Source organism: Anarrhichthys ocellatus, unplaced genomic scaffold, assembly GCF_004355925.1.
Source record: "Anarrhichthys ocellatus isolate YVR2014 unplaced genomic scaffold, GSC_Weel_1.0 scaffold3, whole genome shotgun sequence".
Taxonomy (NCBI): Eukaryota; Metazoa; Chordata; class Actinopteri; order Perciformes; family Anarhichadidae; genus Anarrhichthys; species Anarrhichthys ocellatus.
The window spans coordinates 580,504-597,548 of record NW_022280033.1 but is presented as its reverse complement, the minus strand read 5'-3'; the positions used below and the strand labels follow the sequence as shown (position 1 = coordinate 597,548).

At 43.8% G+C, this 17,045-nt stretch overlaps 1 protein-coding gene across 1 annotated transcript in view; it reads left to right on the top strand.

Annotated features, from left to right (window-relative positions):
- The window catches only part of ehbp1 (EH domain binding protein 1), a 132,778-nt gene that overhangs the window by 15,566 nt on the left and 100,167 nt on the right, over window positions 1-17,045 (top strand). The window contains exon 5 of the mRNA XM_031840771.1: window positions 674-727. Coding sequence (XP_031696631.1) covers window positions 674-727 — 54 coding nt within the window. The remainder of the gene's footprint in view (window positions 1-673; window positions 728-17,045) is intronic.

Genomic DNA, 17,045 nt, shown 5'->3' with positions numbered 1-17,045 from the left:
ACCAAAGCCTAAAGTGATGTATTAGAAGAGCAAATTTCACGGTTAAGCACAAGGTATTTAATTACTGATGAGTCCAAGAAATGCTTCCACTACTACGTCTACTTTTTGTGTTTTAAAAGGCAGACATTTGTCTGTGGTTTGCATGTGCAAGAACCTGCTTTTAAGAGGCTACATTAAAACACATAGTATTACATCTAGATAGGACACATTGAAACACATTTACATAAAAAAACAATAGAACTACATTATGGCCCCTGGAAGCGATCCTTCTTTTAACTATAAAACTGCAATCTCGGCTTTGCAATGACAATAAAGATGATTTAATGCTTTTTATTGTTCCAGCAGTGCAGTGTGCATAGTTATTCCACAAACTGGACCAGACAGATGGAGAGAAAGAAAAACGACCATTGTTTTGTATTTTTCTGCGTTTTAATGATTCAAGGATGTTTCTTTCTCTTCAGTTTAAAGTTTTCTCGCCCTTTAAGAGAAACGTTCCTGAAATATGAAGTCTATAATGTTATTTATCCTATTTCAACCCTATTATCACGTTGTACTATAGTTGTTTTGATCCTTTAAGTGAAGCACCTTGAGATTTTGTTTGTATTTTTAAGTGTGCTATACAAATACATTTTTATTATTATTAAACATTTGTATTTTTCTATTGCCCTTGCAGGACCCCCATGCAGAGGAGTTTGAAGACAAAGAGTGGACATTTGTCATTGAAAATGTGAGTAGAGTCTTTTTGTTTTTCTACTTTCTTCAACCTTATGGGATATACGTGCACCGTGTGATTGAGTGCCTTGCTTAAAGGCTCCTGGACGGTCACTTACAATGACTGGAGAGGACAACTTCAAAGTAAAACGAGACATAATTCTCAGCTTTGTTCTGGTTAAACCTCGTTGCTTTACACATGCGGGTTCTGCCACCTTGTGGTCAGGCTCTGCTACGACATGCTTCATGTTGGCACACATGTTTAACCACAATGAGTGTTTAGCAGAGTGTGTGTGTGTGTGTGTGTGTGTGTGTGTGTGTGTGTGTGTTAGTGACAAGCCTGCATTTCTACAAGCAAGTGTGAAGTGTCGTTTACAATCCACATCCACATCCTGAGGCTGTGAAAACTTCAGGTGTGATTGTGTCACATCCAGCTGTGACTTAACAAGGGCTGACCCTAGTTATGTATTTATTCATGTATTAATTTGTTCTCTTCTCATCAGTCACACAACTGTTTTCTGTTGCATGCCATGCAGTATTGGATGGAAACGGTGAATAACACAAACACGGAGAAGGGGACAAGAGAGGAGTTGATTGAGCAATTTTTGGAAAATGGGAGGGATGGATTGAGGAAGAGGGAGGAGAGGAAAAGAGACCAGTTGCCAGGAAACTTGGCGTTCACAAGTGGTTTGCTGTGTTTTTATACGTCTGCTGGAGCCGGGTCTGTGACATGTTTGTACTTACACATGAGCCTTTCTTTTAGCCATAAACGTATGACTAGTGCTTTATGTGGCAGTGAAGTGATGTCTCCTAAACTCTTGTAGGGGGACTTTGGACCCTGTTTTTCCAAAGTTTTTAGTCAAATTGGTCCAGTGTTGAGAGGGAGCGCTGTTGGCATCTATTGGGGCAAACTGGCTCATTTACATCCACTAAAAGTGCTCGTTTTTACCACGACGAGGCTCTGACTGTGTTTATAAGTGTCTCACAAGATTATGGAAAGAGTCTCGCTCCATGAGAACCAAATCAAGCAAAAGGTGGAGAAAACCATTTTAACTTAAAGTGACATGAGAGGAAAACACATCTCAGTGTCACTCTATTAGTTGTCGGAGCGATTAAAATTACTAATAATCGGTGACTCTGCAGGGTCAGAGATCAGGATTTACCACAGCACCTCTGGATCTGTTAGGGATCTGGTCCTAGTCCTGGTCCTGGTCCTGTAGTTGAAGACAGAAAAGCCTGACCTCTGTTTTCAGTGCACGCTCGTCTCTTGTAGTGTTCAAGTGTCTGTGTGGTGCTGACGTTTGCTTCTGTTGGTCAAGGTTTTAAAGATCAGGATTAAAGTCTTCAGCACGTTTGTCGCACGTTACGTTTAAAGTTTGTGAGAAATGCACGCCGTGACATGTGTCACCAAACCTGGTGGAATAGTGTGAAGTGAAGAATGTCGTTCACCGCTTGGGAAAACCAAATGTTGATACCCGTTCTGACTTCTGAGCTTTTCACAAAGTGTTTATGAAGTTATAGCTTTCTGTGACGCTTTAGAAACACATTTGCAGCATTTTAAGGAAACATTAGGTGTTTAATTCATCTTTAAACGTTGGTAATGTTTAAGAGCTTCTGAGAGTGACTAAGATGAGCGAATACATATTTTATGAATCCTCAAAGCTGATGAAAACTTCCAGATGCTCTGATGTGTAAACTTTGCACCACTGGTGATCATTAAGGACCACTGGGACTCCTCAGCTACTTCTCTTTAGGAATGTAGGTGAAGGAAAGAGTTTGAGAACTGGCCGAGTTGCAACTGTCACTTTCTGTACACGTCAAGCTCAAAGGAACGCCGGCAGGAACGGCTCTACCTTTTCTCTTTGATAGAAAGCCGAGAGGACAAGCAGGTCAACCGGTGTTCTCTGGCCGGAGCGTGGGAGAAAAAAGAGAGCAAGAAAAGGGGGAGAAAGAGACAAGTTTGTCTCTCTTGCTCTCTCTCTCTTTCTGCATACCTGACTAATGACAGAAAGATCAAAGTGTCAGCAGCCCCCTGACAGCAGGAATGGAGAGGAAAGAGGAGGGAGGAAACAAGGGAGGGAGGGAGGGAGGAGGCAACCTTATACCCTCACACGCTCAGATACAGAGGGAGGGAAATGATGAAATGATAAATGAGAGACTAATGGTGGGATTTAAGGTATTTATGAAATACTTTTTAGATGGTTAAGGGTGTTAATAATAATAATAATAGTAAATGTTATTTTTATTGCACCTTTTATACAAGAAATGCTGCACAATAAAGGAAATTAGACATAGAATGGAAATAAAACCGGGTTGGAATGCCACACTAATAATAATAATGAAACACACTGGAAAATAAGGTTTAAATAAAAATGTATTTAAAAATAAGACTAAATAGAAAATAAAAGTTATAATATTTAGATCAGTGCAAAATACATCAATGAACACTGCTGCTGGTCACACGGTCTCCGTTCTCTTCTATGTTCTGTTTTCTACTTCAATGGTGGAGATTTAAAAATGTTAAATAAGAAGATATAAAGTGTCATCTAAGGGTCAACATTTAACTTAAAACACTTTTAAGATCACTTTGTAGAATGCATAAAGTCAAGTTAAGTACATTTTGAAAGAATTGCAGAAGTGTGTAGCAAAGTGCAATAAAAAAAAAAGATAAAATATATAGAATTCATAACACTAGATGGAAAATAAAACCCACTGAATAATTATAATAAAGATATAGTTAAAGATATTTAGGTTAATTGATTGTTTGATTGTCGTCAAAAATTTTATGCTACATGACTACAAATGTTGAGTAACAGTTTTCCATAACACATCATAACTCTATAATGCAGGTTCATTAAATTGATCTGAGGAGACGAGTCCTGTGGTTTGAATGTTTCATTTACATTCTGCTTTAAGGATATCTTCACAGAGAGGATGCATCTCATGGCAGCTTTTATAGAAAAGCAACAACTAAACTCTCGAGGCATTTGTTTACCTGTTTGTTTGGTACTTATGTGCCACCGATTGGTCACCGGTTGAGTCACTTACTGACACTGTTACTTCTACACTTGATGATATTTGAACTGTGCTGCTGGTTCCTGGTTTAAGGAGCTCTATAAATTGACCACAAGAGGGCAGTCTAGGATCTGTGAAAACATTCAGCGATAAATCTGTTGATCAGCTCCTTATGTCACTTAAGTGTTTGTGTGTCAATAAGAAAGGAATATCTTAGTGTTGATGCAAAGGTGTCCAAACATGTGGGATGTTTGTGCACCTCTGATCACATTTTATTCTGACTTTGCGTGTGTGTGCTTGGATGCATAGACGGCTAAGGTCCTTTTCAGGTATCTAAGCTGATATAAAGTCAGGAGGGATGAATGAATGAATGAATGCGGCACTGAGTGCTGCAGGAACAGAAGAAGAGGAGAGGTGAGTTCTCCTGACCCCTCATCAGACGGCGGAGGAGAAGAATTCGCCATTGTGCCCGAGCGCCGCCCCGGAGATGATGAAATTCAAGATCTCCTCGCGTCTTAATCTGGGGGCCCCAACCTCGCGCTAAACTAATCCCTCCCCGCCGAATTACTGGCCCTGGTTTGATTGTATTTTGTCATTGAAAACGGCAGTGTCAAACACTACCTTTTTCCTTTCTCCTCCTCTCCTCTATTTGTTCGTCTGCCAAGGAGAATCGCATAATCAAAAGATGGAAAGAGAGAGAGAGAGAGGTGGCAGGATGGAAATGGCTACACAGTAGTATCTCTAAATTGCATGCTACCCTTGCCTTTCACCCTTTTTTCAAATAGGCGCGTATTATCAAAAAAGGTGTGCAAATTGAGAGTCAAAAGATTGGATGGCTATATTTGAAGGCATTGTGCTGACAGGCTCCTCTGTGTGTGTGGGGGGGGTAGTGCGTGTGTGCATGGGGGGGTTAGTATGTGTGTGTGCGTGTATTCTTTCTGCGTTTGCATATCAACCAAAGCTGGAGATGGTAGACCAACTTCCCTCATCTTCAAAGCTTTGAGGGGAGGATTTAAGTCACACGCACACACACACACTGGACTGTTGTATATAAAGTGAGAAGCTATCATGTCTGAATACATTGAATATACAGTGTTACACACTCCAAGCCCCCCCCATCTCTCTCCTATTTAAAGTCACACTTCACCTTTTTTCCCACTCGCATTACATCGCTGTCACTCAGAAGCTGCTCTGCTTGACAGCCTGTCTGCTGCACGTTTACACATTTTAAATATCCATTTATTTCTTTTTCAACTGCCACTTAATGGCTTTTAACCGCCTCGTTTAATACTTTAAACCTACACATTAATTGCATTCAAGGTGTTATTCTGCTGCATAAAGGGGGAAAAGATTTGTCACACATACAGAATTGTTAAAGAAAACGGGTGTAAAGGCAAAGTAGTCGTAGCCACGATGTAAATTATTTTTGGTAATTTAATAATTTACCAACGTTTAGTCTTCTAATGAAGGTCGGTCTGAAGAAGACTGCTATGTCAGTTTTTTAACAATTCTGTATGTGCGTTTCATGTGTCATCCAAAACACCTGACTTAACTGATCTTTTCTCGAGCATTTGTTTAGTTTTAATGAAGTGTCATGTGTTGACATCTAAAGGAAAGGTGTGTGTGGACAACTGTGTTTGCCTTATTCAAATCTCTGCAGTATATTTACGGATTTATGTTTAAAATCATAACTTATGCTAACGTTTATGTCTTTTCCGTCCGTGTTGTGACTCCCTCTATCTCCCCCGTTCCTCTCTCTTTCTCCCCCTCTTCAGTCCTTGATGTCCTGTCTGTCGTGGACCACGTCCAACTCCATTAAGGCCGTCTCCACGGCACATTCCTCCCACTTGGCGCACACTCGTGCAGTCACACGCTGTCACGTCGTCATCTCACCGCACACACAGTGAAAAACCACCATCACCTTTACACACACGCACGCACGCACACACACAGACACACACACACACACACACACACTCTCTTTCTCTGTATTGTAACCCCCCCTCTCTCTTCTCTCCCTGTCTGGAACACATTACGTAGGCCAGTGGCTTGTGAGCGCTGACTGGGCCTCGGGTAAGAAAAACACAATTATTTCAGCCCTTGGCTATTCACGCAAAGGTGACAAAAGCTGGTATGAAGTATGAAATCCCAAAAGTTTCTCCCAGCGCCGAGGCCGACAAATTGGGATTAATTTGCGCTCGTGTGCACGCATGTGTCTCCGAAGTTTTCACCTTTGCTCGTCTCTCATTTCTTAAATAGTTTGGGGAACTCAAAAGGGCCTAATTTATTGTTAGGGAGGGAAGAGCATGTGTGTGTTCGTTGGTGTATGTGTGTGTGTGTCACTGAAGGGAGGAGGGGGGGGGGGGGGGGGGGGGGGGGGGGGTCTTAGTATGGGATCATACATTCACACACGTTTTCCAAATTAATTTAATCTAATTAATCGCCCTGAGGAGAGGCAACAGATGCTGGTGATTACCCCCCCCCCCATGCCTGGACCCCTCCCTCCGGCGTCACACACACGCGCACACACGCACACTCTCGCACACTCTCGCACTATTACAACTCTAAATGCTGCTGTTTTCTGGCTCTACGCAGCTGAAATGTATTATTTTTGTTCATCGGCGCACAGAAGGTATTATGGGGCTGAATACAAAAAATGAAGACTCACGCAATATAGAGCAAATTACTCCACAGAATTAAGCTCCAAACGTGTGTGTGGGTGTCGTTAGTGAGAAACTGCACTTGTGTCTGTCTGGATGACTGTGTGTGTGTGTGTGTTGGTGGGTTGTAGGTGGCAGTGGAGGCCGGGTGGTCCCTCCTGTCGCCCTAATAGGCTTACTGGCCCCTAATCCACACCACACCACCCTGTCACATGGCTGGTCTGCTGACTAACTGCTACCACCGCCATGAGGTGTGTGTGTGTGTGTGTGTGTGTAACTACGTCTCTGTGCAGGTGTCGTATTCGTGTGACTGTGTTCTTTATTATGTGTGTGAACACCAGCGTTTGTGTAATAAAAACAATCCAGCTTCTCAAATGTGAGAATCTGCTACTTTTCTCTGTTTTATATCATTGTAAGTTTAATATATTTAGGATTTGGTAAACAAAGAAACTAATATTTTCTGATATTTTCTATAGATGCACCGATCCAGCTTTTTCATTGCTGACACCGATACCTTTGGCTTTGGGTATCGGCCGATATCGAGTACCAATCTGATACCACGATTAATAAGCTTTATTCCTCCCTGTGGGGAAGTGACTGGGATCATTATTTTATGTGTAAGGAGTAAGGACACATCAAGCTTGACCTAAACGTAAGTTTATAGAATATTAGAGGTTGACTGTTACTGATATCTAATATCGGTCAGATATTGTTTCAAAAGGCCCAACTGGTATTTGATATTGTTGTTTGAATGAATAACAATTCAGTACATTTATGTCTATGTATTTATTGGTTATGTTTTGTTTTACAAAGTGAGGAATGCCTAACAAAACAAAAAAAAAACACACACACACTCGGCTCTGTAGAGCTTTTGGCACACTATCGCCTGGCACACACACCGTATCTTCTATCTGTGTGTGTGTTTTTGCTTACATGCATGTTTGTTAATTAACTGCTTAAACTGTTGCCCCTGATGATGTGGGGCTTTGCTTCTGTGCTCGCGTCATCGTTTTTTCATGCCGTCTCTCTGTTTGTGTGCAACTTCGCATTTCGGCTCTCTTGTCGTGTTTTGTCTGCCGAACTCTTTTGTCTTTGCTCTGTTTATTCTTATGTCTCGCGTCCTTGTCTTCTTGTACGCCCCCTGCATATGTGTGTGTATTTGTGTGTGTGTGGGGGTGTGTGTGAGAGAGAGAGAGAGACATGTTTGCATGTGTGACTTTGTATTTGTGTGTGTCGTGTGAGCGAGTGTGTCTCGTCCCACTGGTCCAGGTTGTGACCTCGGCTTTCATCTCCTTAGTCTGAGGCTCCTGCAGCCCGCTGAGCTCCGCTCTCCGCCAGCAACGCAGCAGATGTCACCAGACACTGTGTCTCTCGCACACACACACACACACACACACACACAGTCAGTCTCTCCTTCACAAACACATACACAGGCTCAATGCATGTGTACACATACAGTATATAATCTCACACACTCGCGCCCGCTCACACACACATACACTATATAGATACATTTCTAGCCCCCCCACACACACACACACACATGCAGAGTCTGAACCAGCTGAGACGGCTTTTGTTTGCCTCATACAGCGTGATGTTTGACCCCAAAATAAACATCAAAACACAAGTGTCACCTGGGAAACAGCCGTATTACCTGTGTGGCCTTCACACAAAGCCTAACTTAGTGTGTGTGTGTGTGTGTGTGTGTGTGTGTGGGTGTTTTGACTGGAGATGTTGATGTTACAAACTGTGGATAAACTCAATAATTTTACGTACAGCGGCTCGTCTTCCAATTGGAAGATACAGGTTTGATCCCCAAGACGCTGAACCCCTACTTTGCTCCCTGAAGGCTGTGCCATCGGTGGGTGAACTTCAGTTAGTTGAGAGTCCTGATGTGCAGGTGGAGCCAGATCATCAGTGTATGAATGTGTGTGAATGTTAACATGTAGAGTACAGCTCTTTGAGTGGTTGTAATATTTTAAAAAGGTGCTTTGAAATATACGTTTGATGCACAAAAGTAGTAGTGCTTCTGCAACGGGCCTGAGCAAGGTGAGATATTGTGATCGTTTGGTCCAAAAGAGGGAAATGCTGTTACGGGTGCAGTTAGGACCCAGAAGCAGTACGACAAGACCAGGACTGGTATGATTTGAGTTCTTTATTTGCAACACATGACAGGCAGAATATTCTCTGGAAGAATCAACGACAGGTTTCTCGGGGTCAAGGACAGAAGGGCTGAGTAAGTTACCAGGGCAGAGGCGAGGCGAGGTAGTCTGGGACAGGCAGGGTTGGCAACAGGGAATCAGTCCATGGGTGAGTGCGGGAAAGTTGAGCATGAAAGCAAAGAACGATCTGGCAGTGAGTGTGTCTGAGGCAGGGGTTTAAATAGTGAAGAGGCAGAGTGAGCAGGTGAGAGTGATGAGCTGATGAGGTGAGTGTGACTGGCAGGTGCACTGAATGAACTAATTAGGTGAGTGAAAGGTGGATAGAAGTGACAGAGCTGTGACAAATGCATCATGTTGAAGTGGTGAGACCACCTGCTGACAGCCCATATACTCTGTGTGTGTTTGTGTGATGGGCTGGCATCCCGACCAGTGAAGGAACTTGCAAGTCACAAAGTCGTGTATCTGGAAAACGTTTTCAAACTAATTACAGTACTAGTGTCTCATGCGATCCTCCATTTATATAATATTTCCTGTCAGATTGGAGGCTCTCAGTCGTGTGTTATTGGGGGCCTGACCCTCTCTTATCAGTTCCATGAGGCCGTCCTTCACGGCTTCACTTCCTTCCACCTAACCGGACTCTTCCTCATCCATCTTCGTCCTCATCTCACCTTGTTTTGACATCATGTCTCACATGGCGATTATGGGTGGTTGGACAGTTACGGTGTGATTGGACGATGACGGAGGAACAGTTTTTTTTGTTTGTTTTTTTTAATCTCCATCTCTCGGTTATTTATTTTTCCTCCTGTGCGACTTAAGATGGCTGCTCGCGATGGAGACAGGCCTGTGTGGCCCGCAAAACACTGCCCTCCGCAAATCCCCCTGTTTATCCACAAGCTTGACCCGCTGGGCCTGCGGGGGCGGGTCGGTGGCTCCGTAGATAAATGTGTGTGTGTGTGCGTGGGCGGTGGTGGTGGCGGCGAAGGAATATGTGGAGAGGTTGGTGATGAACTTAGGTTAAACTTCTGTGCAGGGTGACTCGTTTGACATTATCTCTTCAAGATCCGCTCACAGTGAGTACGTGCAAGTGTGTGTGTGAGCATTTTAGGGAGTGAACACACACACACACACACACACACAGAGTTACTGGCAAACTGAGGCGACTGTTCTGCTAAGTGGCAATGAATAGGGTCTTGTGATGTGCTCCGGTGCCAGCGCTAAGCCACCCACTGACAGTTAGGCTGATCCCTAAACATGTCTCTGTCTCTGTTTGGGATATAAATCTGTACTCGGAGAACCGCACCCACAGAGGACTGGGTAAGGAATTCGAGGTGTCTTGCAGTAAAGGCGCGCGCGCACACGCACACACACGCACACACACACGGGTGTCGAGGAGATGTGGCGAAGGACACATTTCCACGGTGAGAGAGGCGCTCATATCATATTGGGTGTGTCACTTGTCAAAATTAGCTTAAAATGCTCTTTAAAGTTGCTGTGAGGAACTTTTAACTGGTTATGAAACAGCCTAAATTTAGTCCTGAACCCCGATATGACCTACGTCAGTAAACGAGACCATCAGAGAGGAGCTTTCTATTTCTATATGGTTCTGGTGAAACCAGATGAAATCATGCAGGTTCACCAGAAACTCCTTCAGCTCAGACTACGGGGCCTCCAGCAGAGACCGGCCCACCGTGGACAGACCCAGATCCTCCAGCAGAGACCGGTCCACCGTGGACAGACCCAGATCCTCCAGCAGAGACCGGTCCACCGTGGACAGACGCAGATCCTCCAGCAGAGACCGGTCCACTGCGGACAGACCCAGATCCTCCAGCAGAGACTGGTCCACTGTGGACAGACCCAGATCCTCCAGCAGAGCCCCCCCCCCTTTGTTAGCTATGAGGCACCTACGAATCTGTAAATTAAATATTATGTTTCACCGTATTTAAGTCTCTCTGTAGACGATCATGGACTAAATGGCTCATCCACGCCGACACACTTGGATATGAGAGGGTGTGTGTGTTTTGTGAGTGTCTCACATTTAGATGCACATAAACAGAATTGGGGAACCCTATTGTTCTTTCGTGGAAAAGGAATTTCAAAGAACAAGTGCTCACCCATGCACACACACACACACACACACACACACACCAGCTCCTTATCCAATCCCTCCACTAATTCCCCCTTGGTAGAAGGTGTTCATTGTTTCTCTTTCATTCTAATCTCTCCCTCTCCTCTTTTTAAAATCCATATTAGATTCTCTTTGAGTTGGCCACAATCAGAGGCAGTGGAGCAGAGCATCACCCTGCTAATGCTCTTTGTCTCCCCAGATTTGTCACTTAGCATGGAGAGTACACCTTTGTCATGGAGCAGGGTGGGAGAGAGGCAGACTCTCACTTGGGGCAATTGTTTCTTGTCGCAGGCCATCTTAACCTCCTTCCCCCTTAAGCAAATCAGCTTTGCTCTGGATTAGGGCCCTATCATAGCTCTGTCAGATCTCAGCAGCCGGCCTAAAATAAACGGATCTTTTAAAGTGAGAATTGAAGGGGATGTTGAGATTCTGATTCCCAGAAGTCCCGTGTCTTGTCTTTACCTGGAAATCATCATTTGATATAAAGAGGATCCAGACGGAGATCTCGCCTTATCAAACAAACTCCTTGAGCTTCTTAGCATCCTCTGTTATCTGGCAGTGACGCTCAAACCAGATGGGAGGAGTATCACAATACTATTTATTATTATTTTAGCTGCACGTCATCGTCTACCATGAGATTACAACTGATGCTTTGATACTGATTTAGTTGGTAAAGTGAGTGAAAATGGTCAGAAGAGATGACTTCTGGGAAAGCACTGTTAATGTCTTAAAGCTGCATTCTCTCTAGTGTCCATCAGGGGGCGACTCCTCTGGTTGTATAGAAGTCTATGAGAAAATGACTCTACTTCTCTCTTGATTTATTACCTCAGTAAACATTGTAAACATGAGTTTATGGTCTCAATCTCTAGTTTCAAGTCTTCTTCAATACAGCATGATGTTCATTTAGTACATTATGGTCCATTTAGAGTCAAACAGACCATAAAGCAGGGGATGCTTTAGGGGTAGGGCTACACTGTGATTGACAGGTCTCTACCAGATCAATATATGGCATCTCTAAAAAACCAAGATGGCGACGGCCAAAATGCCAAACTTGAGGCTTCAAAACCGTCGGCAAACAAATGACTGACATCACGACGACTAGGTCCACTTCCTATATACAGTCTGTGGGTTTTCCCAAAAATTGGCATGTAAAGCACTTTCTAACACTATTTTATAACTGTTCTATGACTAAAAGCCAGTTTTATTGCTTTCATTGTGACAAATTAAGCCAGATTTTGTATCAAAAATTACTGGTCAAGTTTTTTGCAATAGATGTGTGTCTTTTGTGTCACAGTGTGTACTGTAAATTGAAAAGTTAACAATCCTGAACTGCTGTTTCATGCAGGGGGGAGTAATCAATCCCAGATACAGTAGTGGTGTGTGTGCGTGTGGTGATGTTATTGGCCATTTTAGGCCTCTATGATGGCCAGAGATGGTGGAAAAGTGATGATCAGGCACTTCATAGACCAGGAATGAACTCCTGCTATAATCCTCTCTGTCTCTCCCTCCCTCCTTCCTTCCTCTCTGCTCTTTCTTTCTCCATCACCCTCCTCTCCCTCATTTTCTCCATCTCTCCCTCACTTTTTTTGTCTTCTCTCCCCTTCTCTCTTTCCATTTCTTGACCACCTCCCCCCTTCTTCCTTCCAGCCTCCCCCTCATGTCCCTCTCTCTCTCTCCAGCAGAAGTGCAGAGCCAGGGCTTTTGCCTGCTGGTAATTTATTTTCCCATTAGCCCCCTGTCTGAAGTGCATGCTCTGGGTCTGAGTGTGTGTGTGTGTGGGGGGGGGCTCTGAGGGCCACCCAAAAGAAAGACCCGGAGAGCCGAAGAGAGGAGGGCACCCTGGACACGCTGATAAGACGAGAGAGAGAGAGAGAGAGAGAGAGAGAGGGAGGAACAGAAATGAAGGGAGAAAGACAAGATATGAGATATTGGCTTGGTGTCCGTCTCAGCATTTCTGCTGGTGATGAATTATGAGTTAGAAAAGCTAAAATGGCAGATTTCATGGAACGATTACCGTTGTTTAAATGATTTAGTCGGGACGATTGCAATAATCCATAAATTGTTTATCATTTATCAAACAAACATGATTGTTCCGGCTCCTCATTGTTGAGAATTTGCTGCTTTTTGTGGGGGTTTTTTTAAACTGTAATATTTAATTTCTCGAATAAAACAAAACATCAGCTTGAGCCTGTGTTTCACATAAACTTTTTAACGTCTAAAATCTAATCATTGTGATAGAGTACTGTTGTGCGTGTCAGAGTAGTGACATAAATATACGTTTAAGTCAAGCGTGACATCGCTGGTGGAGGTCGGGGCGACCATCATTCAGCCTGTTGGCTCGTTGGTGGAGAGATGATAGCTTATATATCCTTAATGTTGTTGAACTTCTGGAATATTGCTGTTTGTTTGGTGTGTTTCTGTGTTTGGCCTCACAAGGTTAGTCAGACGCTCTCCTCTCCCAGTTAGGATTAAACCTTTTAAGGGCTGGTTGGTTTGAGACTCTCCTCCTTTCATCTGCTGCCATCAGAGGTGCATTGAAGACATTCCTCTCTGTCTGTCTCTCTCTGTCTGTCTCTCTCTCTAACGGGGAGGAATCCTGTCTTTAGGTCTCCAGGTTCCAGTTGTTTTTGTGCTGTTTGTTTACCCAAAACCTGTTTCAGGCCTGTTCTGATCGTTCCTGTACGGACTCCAGTCTGTCCCAGCTCTAGTTTCTTAGTGTCATTGTAAACCAAAGACTACTGCTCACACTGAGCTGTAATCTGCCGTCCTTTTCCCTTTAAAACAAGCCTAATCCTGCTCTTGTTGTGACTGATCTTCTCTCTTCACTCTCTTACTTCTTTCACTTTCCCTCCACTGTCAACCGTGACATTTCTTTTTGTTGCTCGTGTGAGGTAGTTGGTCTGTATATAAGAAGTGGACGTCGTCATTGTGACGTCACCCATTGGTTTGTGGACCGATGTTTTGAAGCTTTGAGTTCGGCGAAGTTGCCATTTTTTTCTCGCAACCAGTTAACAGAAGTGACCATATCTGGACTGAGGAGTGACGTAGAGACGCCGTATACGGCTCTGGTAGAAACCTGTCAATCACTGTGTAGCCCCACCCTAAAGCATCCCCTGCGTTATGGTCTGTTTGACTCTAAATGGACCATAATGTACTAAATGAACATCATGCTGTATTGAAGAAGACTTGAAACTAGAGATTGAGACCATAAACTCATGTTTACAATGTTTACTGAGGTAATAAATCAAGAGAGAAGTAGTCATTTTCTCATAGACTTCTATACAACTAGAGGAGTCGCCCCCTGCTGGACACTAGAGAGAATGCAGCTTTAACACATGAAGCATCGGCTTCACTCGGCAGAACCGGAGGTTGCCGTCTGGGTTTACCTTACAGAACTGATCCACAAGGACAAAGTGGTTCTACTACTGAAGAGAAACCGTGTGTGTGTGTGTGTGTGTGTGTGTGTGTGTGTGTGTGTGTGTGTGTGTGTGTGTGTGTGTGTGTGTGTGTGTGTGTGTGTGTGTGTGTGCGTGTGTGTGTGTGTGTGTGTGTGTGTGTGTGTGTGTGTGTGTGTGTGTGTGTGTGTGTGTGTGTGTGTGTGTGTGTGTGTGTGTGTGTGTGTGTGTGTGTGTGTGTGTATATGTGTGTGTGTGTGTGTGTGTGTGTGTGTGTGTGTGTGTGTGTGTGTCCATGTGACAATACACATGAAAGCCATTTGCACAGTTCATTCCATTATTAACACCATTGTTATTGTAATTCACATAACCGCACTGATAGTATTGGATGCCTTTTATGTTCATTGTTGCCTTTTTAAAAATACACACTGCTCGGGGAAGAAGGAAAAAAATAAATCCTCACATATAATAGTAGCAGATGAATAAATTGGTCGTAATCTGAGTGTGTGTGTGTGTGTGTGTGTGTGTGTATAGTGCGGTATTCATAGGTGGTATGTAAAAAGGCCGTCTTTATCAGTTATCAGGGGAGGCCAAATTGACACAGAGGAATCACTCCATTGTGTGCGGATTCAAAGAGAGATGTGAGCACATTGGATGTCTCCATTTCCAATAACTGTGACCTTGAGGCGAGAGGAATAGCACTGTGCCCCCCCCCCCCCCACACTACCACCAATCTGCTGACTGCTGAAATCAACCACAGCCAGCTGATTTTGGGCTATTCGGTGCTACCTCAGGGTTATTCTATAGGGTAAATTGAGTTTGAGGCTTTTATGTTTTTTTTCTGATCCGTGTGAATACAAATTACAAAGGCCTGTGTACATTTTTGGTGTGGAGGGGAAGATTTGGAGCTTTGAGGTTGAAGCTGTGTTAACCAGAGAGGAGGAAGAGATGGAAACAAGTCCAATGTGGCCTCTGGAAGTCCGGCTGATTGTGAGAACCGTTCCACCAAAGCAGAGAACAACTTCACGAGTAGTAGTCGGAGGGAAACTGACCTCAGGTTGTCCCTTTTTATCCAGTTTTGTTTTGTTTAGTGGCAGCAGGCTTAAGTCTGATAATCATCGTGCTTTATGTGGAACCAGTGATTCATCACTTATCATCATCATCATCATCATCACTGTGATACCAGAGGTTTTTAAATCTTTAATCCTCACAAATATAATAAACATGGCCACACACTCACTCCAGTCATTGAAAAATTGTCTACGTAGAACGCTTTCAAACTGTAGACACTGAGTCATTAGTACCAGACAGTAGAAGCACGGATTGTACCATGTAACCTTAATCCCCGACTCATTTTGATTTATTTGAATTGCTTTTAAAAATAATGTTTCTTAAAATAAGGAAATACATTTGCCATGTATCTGGCAGGTGGCAGGTGCTCACTTTTATTCTCCTGGCAGGAGCACAACAGAACAAGAAGGTTGTCAAATTTAAATGAATATTTGCAAGTTTTTTTTTGCTCCCAAACCAGAAATTTGGGAGCTTTGTCCGTTTGGGAATAGATGATGTTGATGTTGTGAATTGTCAGTATAAGTGGTGGATCAATATGCAACATCGATCATTAAATTGACTGGTGACCTGTGTTTAAACAGCCATTAGCGGATTGAGGTGTGTGTTTCTTTATTTTTGTGTGTGTGTGTGTCTGTGTCGGACCAGGTCTATACAAAGAAGCCAGGTTCCCTTTTTAAGCACTCAGCCTAATTAATCCATCTCTCGATGACAAAAGGACTCCCGCCCCTCCTTCCTCCGGACCCCGTCCCATTGGCATTTTGGGGGGCAGAGGGATTCAGCAGGACCCCCGGGCACCTGACCCCTGCCCCCCCACCAGGGGAGCATCTGTGGATCGATTCAGGGGGCCAGCTGGCACCAGGGCAGAGGGGGGGGACAGGACCAGTACTCATACCAAAAATGCACCCTACTCGAACGGAAAAAGTCACTCTGCAACATTTTAATTTTATTATGCAGCGCAGAGAAACTGTAGGCGGGTTTGATATCTTTTATTATTTTATTTACAAAACAGTAAGTCAGAGCGAACTGTTGGTCTTAAAGGATGTTCTGCAGTTGAACTGAGATGCAGCTAGGGGGCAGCATACAGCCATCACACAAACACACACACACACACAGAGGTATTTAGAGAGCATATTTATAGTCCCATTCTCTCCGTAATAAATTAAACTTCTGCATTGTCCTTCCCTTTCATTTTACACAGTCACATCCTCCCACCCACACACACCCCCCCACGCACACACAAAAACACACACTCTCTCAAACATACACTCACTCACATGCACACACACACACACATTGATTGACAAGCAGCATCCGGGGAGATTGAGCAGATTTCCATTGTTTGCTGTCCCTACTCAAATCTGTTGAAACGGTTATTCCCTTCTTGTGCCGGAGTATTTGCATATCCTTAAGTATTTCCTATTTTCAATATCCCCCCTTCTCCTTTCTGCTAAATCCCCTCTTCTTAAGTGTTTGGTGCATTTAGCAAATTCATTCATAACGTATCTACATGCCCTATTAGCTTAGTCTAATAGCCGGGGTGTAATCTGCAGAGAGATAGGAGGTGGAGAGTTCTTCTCCCCATCTTCCTCCTCTCCTGAAACGTCATTATGTTCCACAGCTAAAGCGCCAAGGCTCAAATGTCAGCACGAAATGTCAAGTGGCCTCTCTAGTCAATTGGTCGGTTTCTTCTTCTGTTGTTTTTTTATTTAGGTATTGGTCCGAGCAAGGAGCGAGAGATGGAAGGATGGGAGGGTTAGATGAGATGTACGGAGATAGAAGGAAGGATAGGAGGGTTAGATGAGATGTACGGAGAGAGAAGGAAGGATAGGAGGGTTAGATGAGATGTACGGAGGGAGAAAGAAGGACAGGAGGGCTAGATGAGATGTACGGAGGGAGAAGGAAGGAT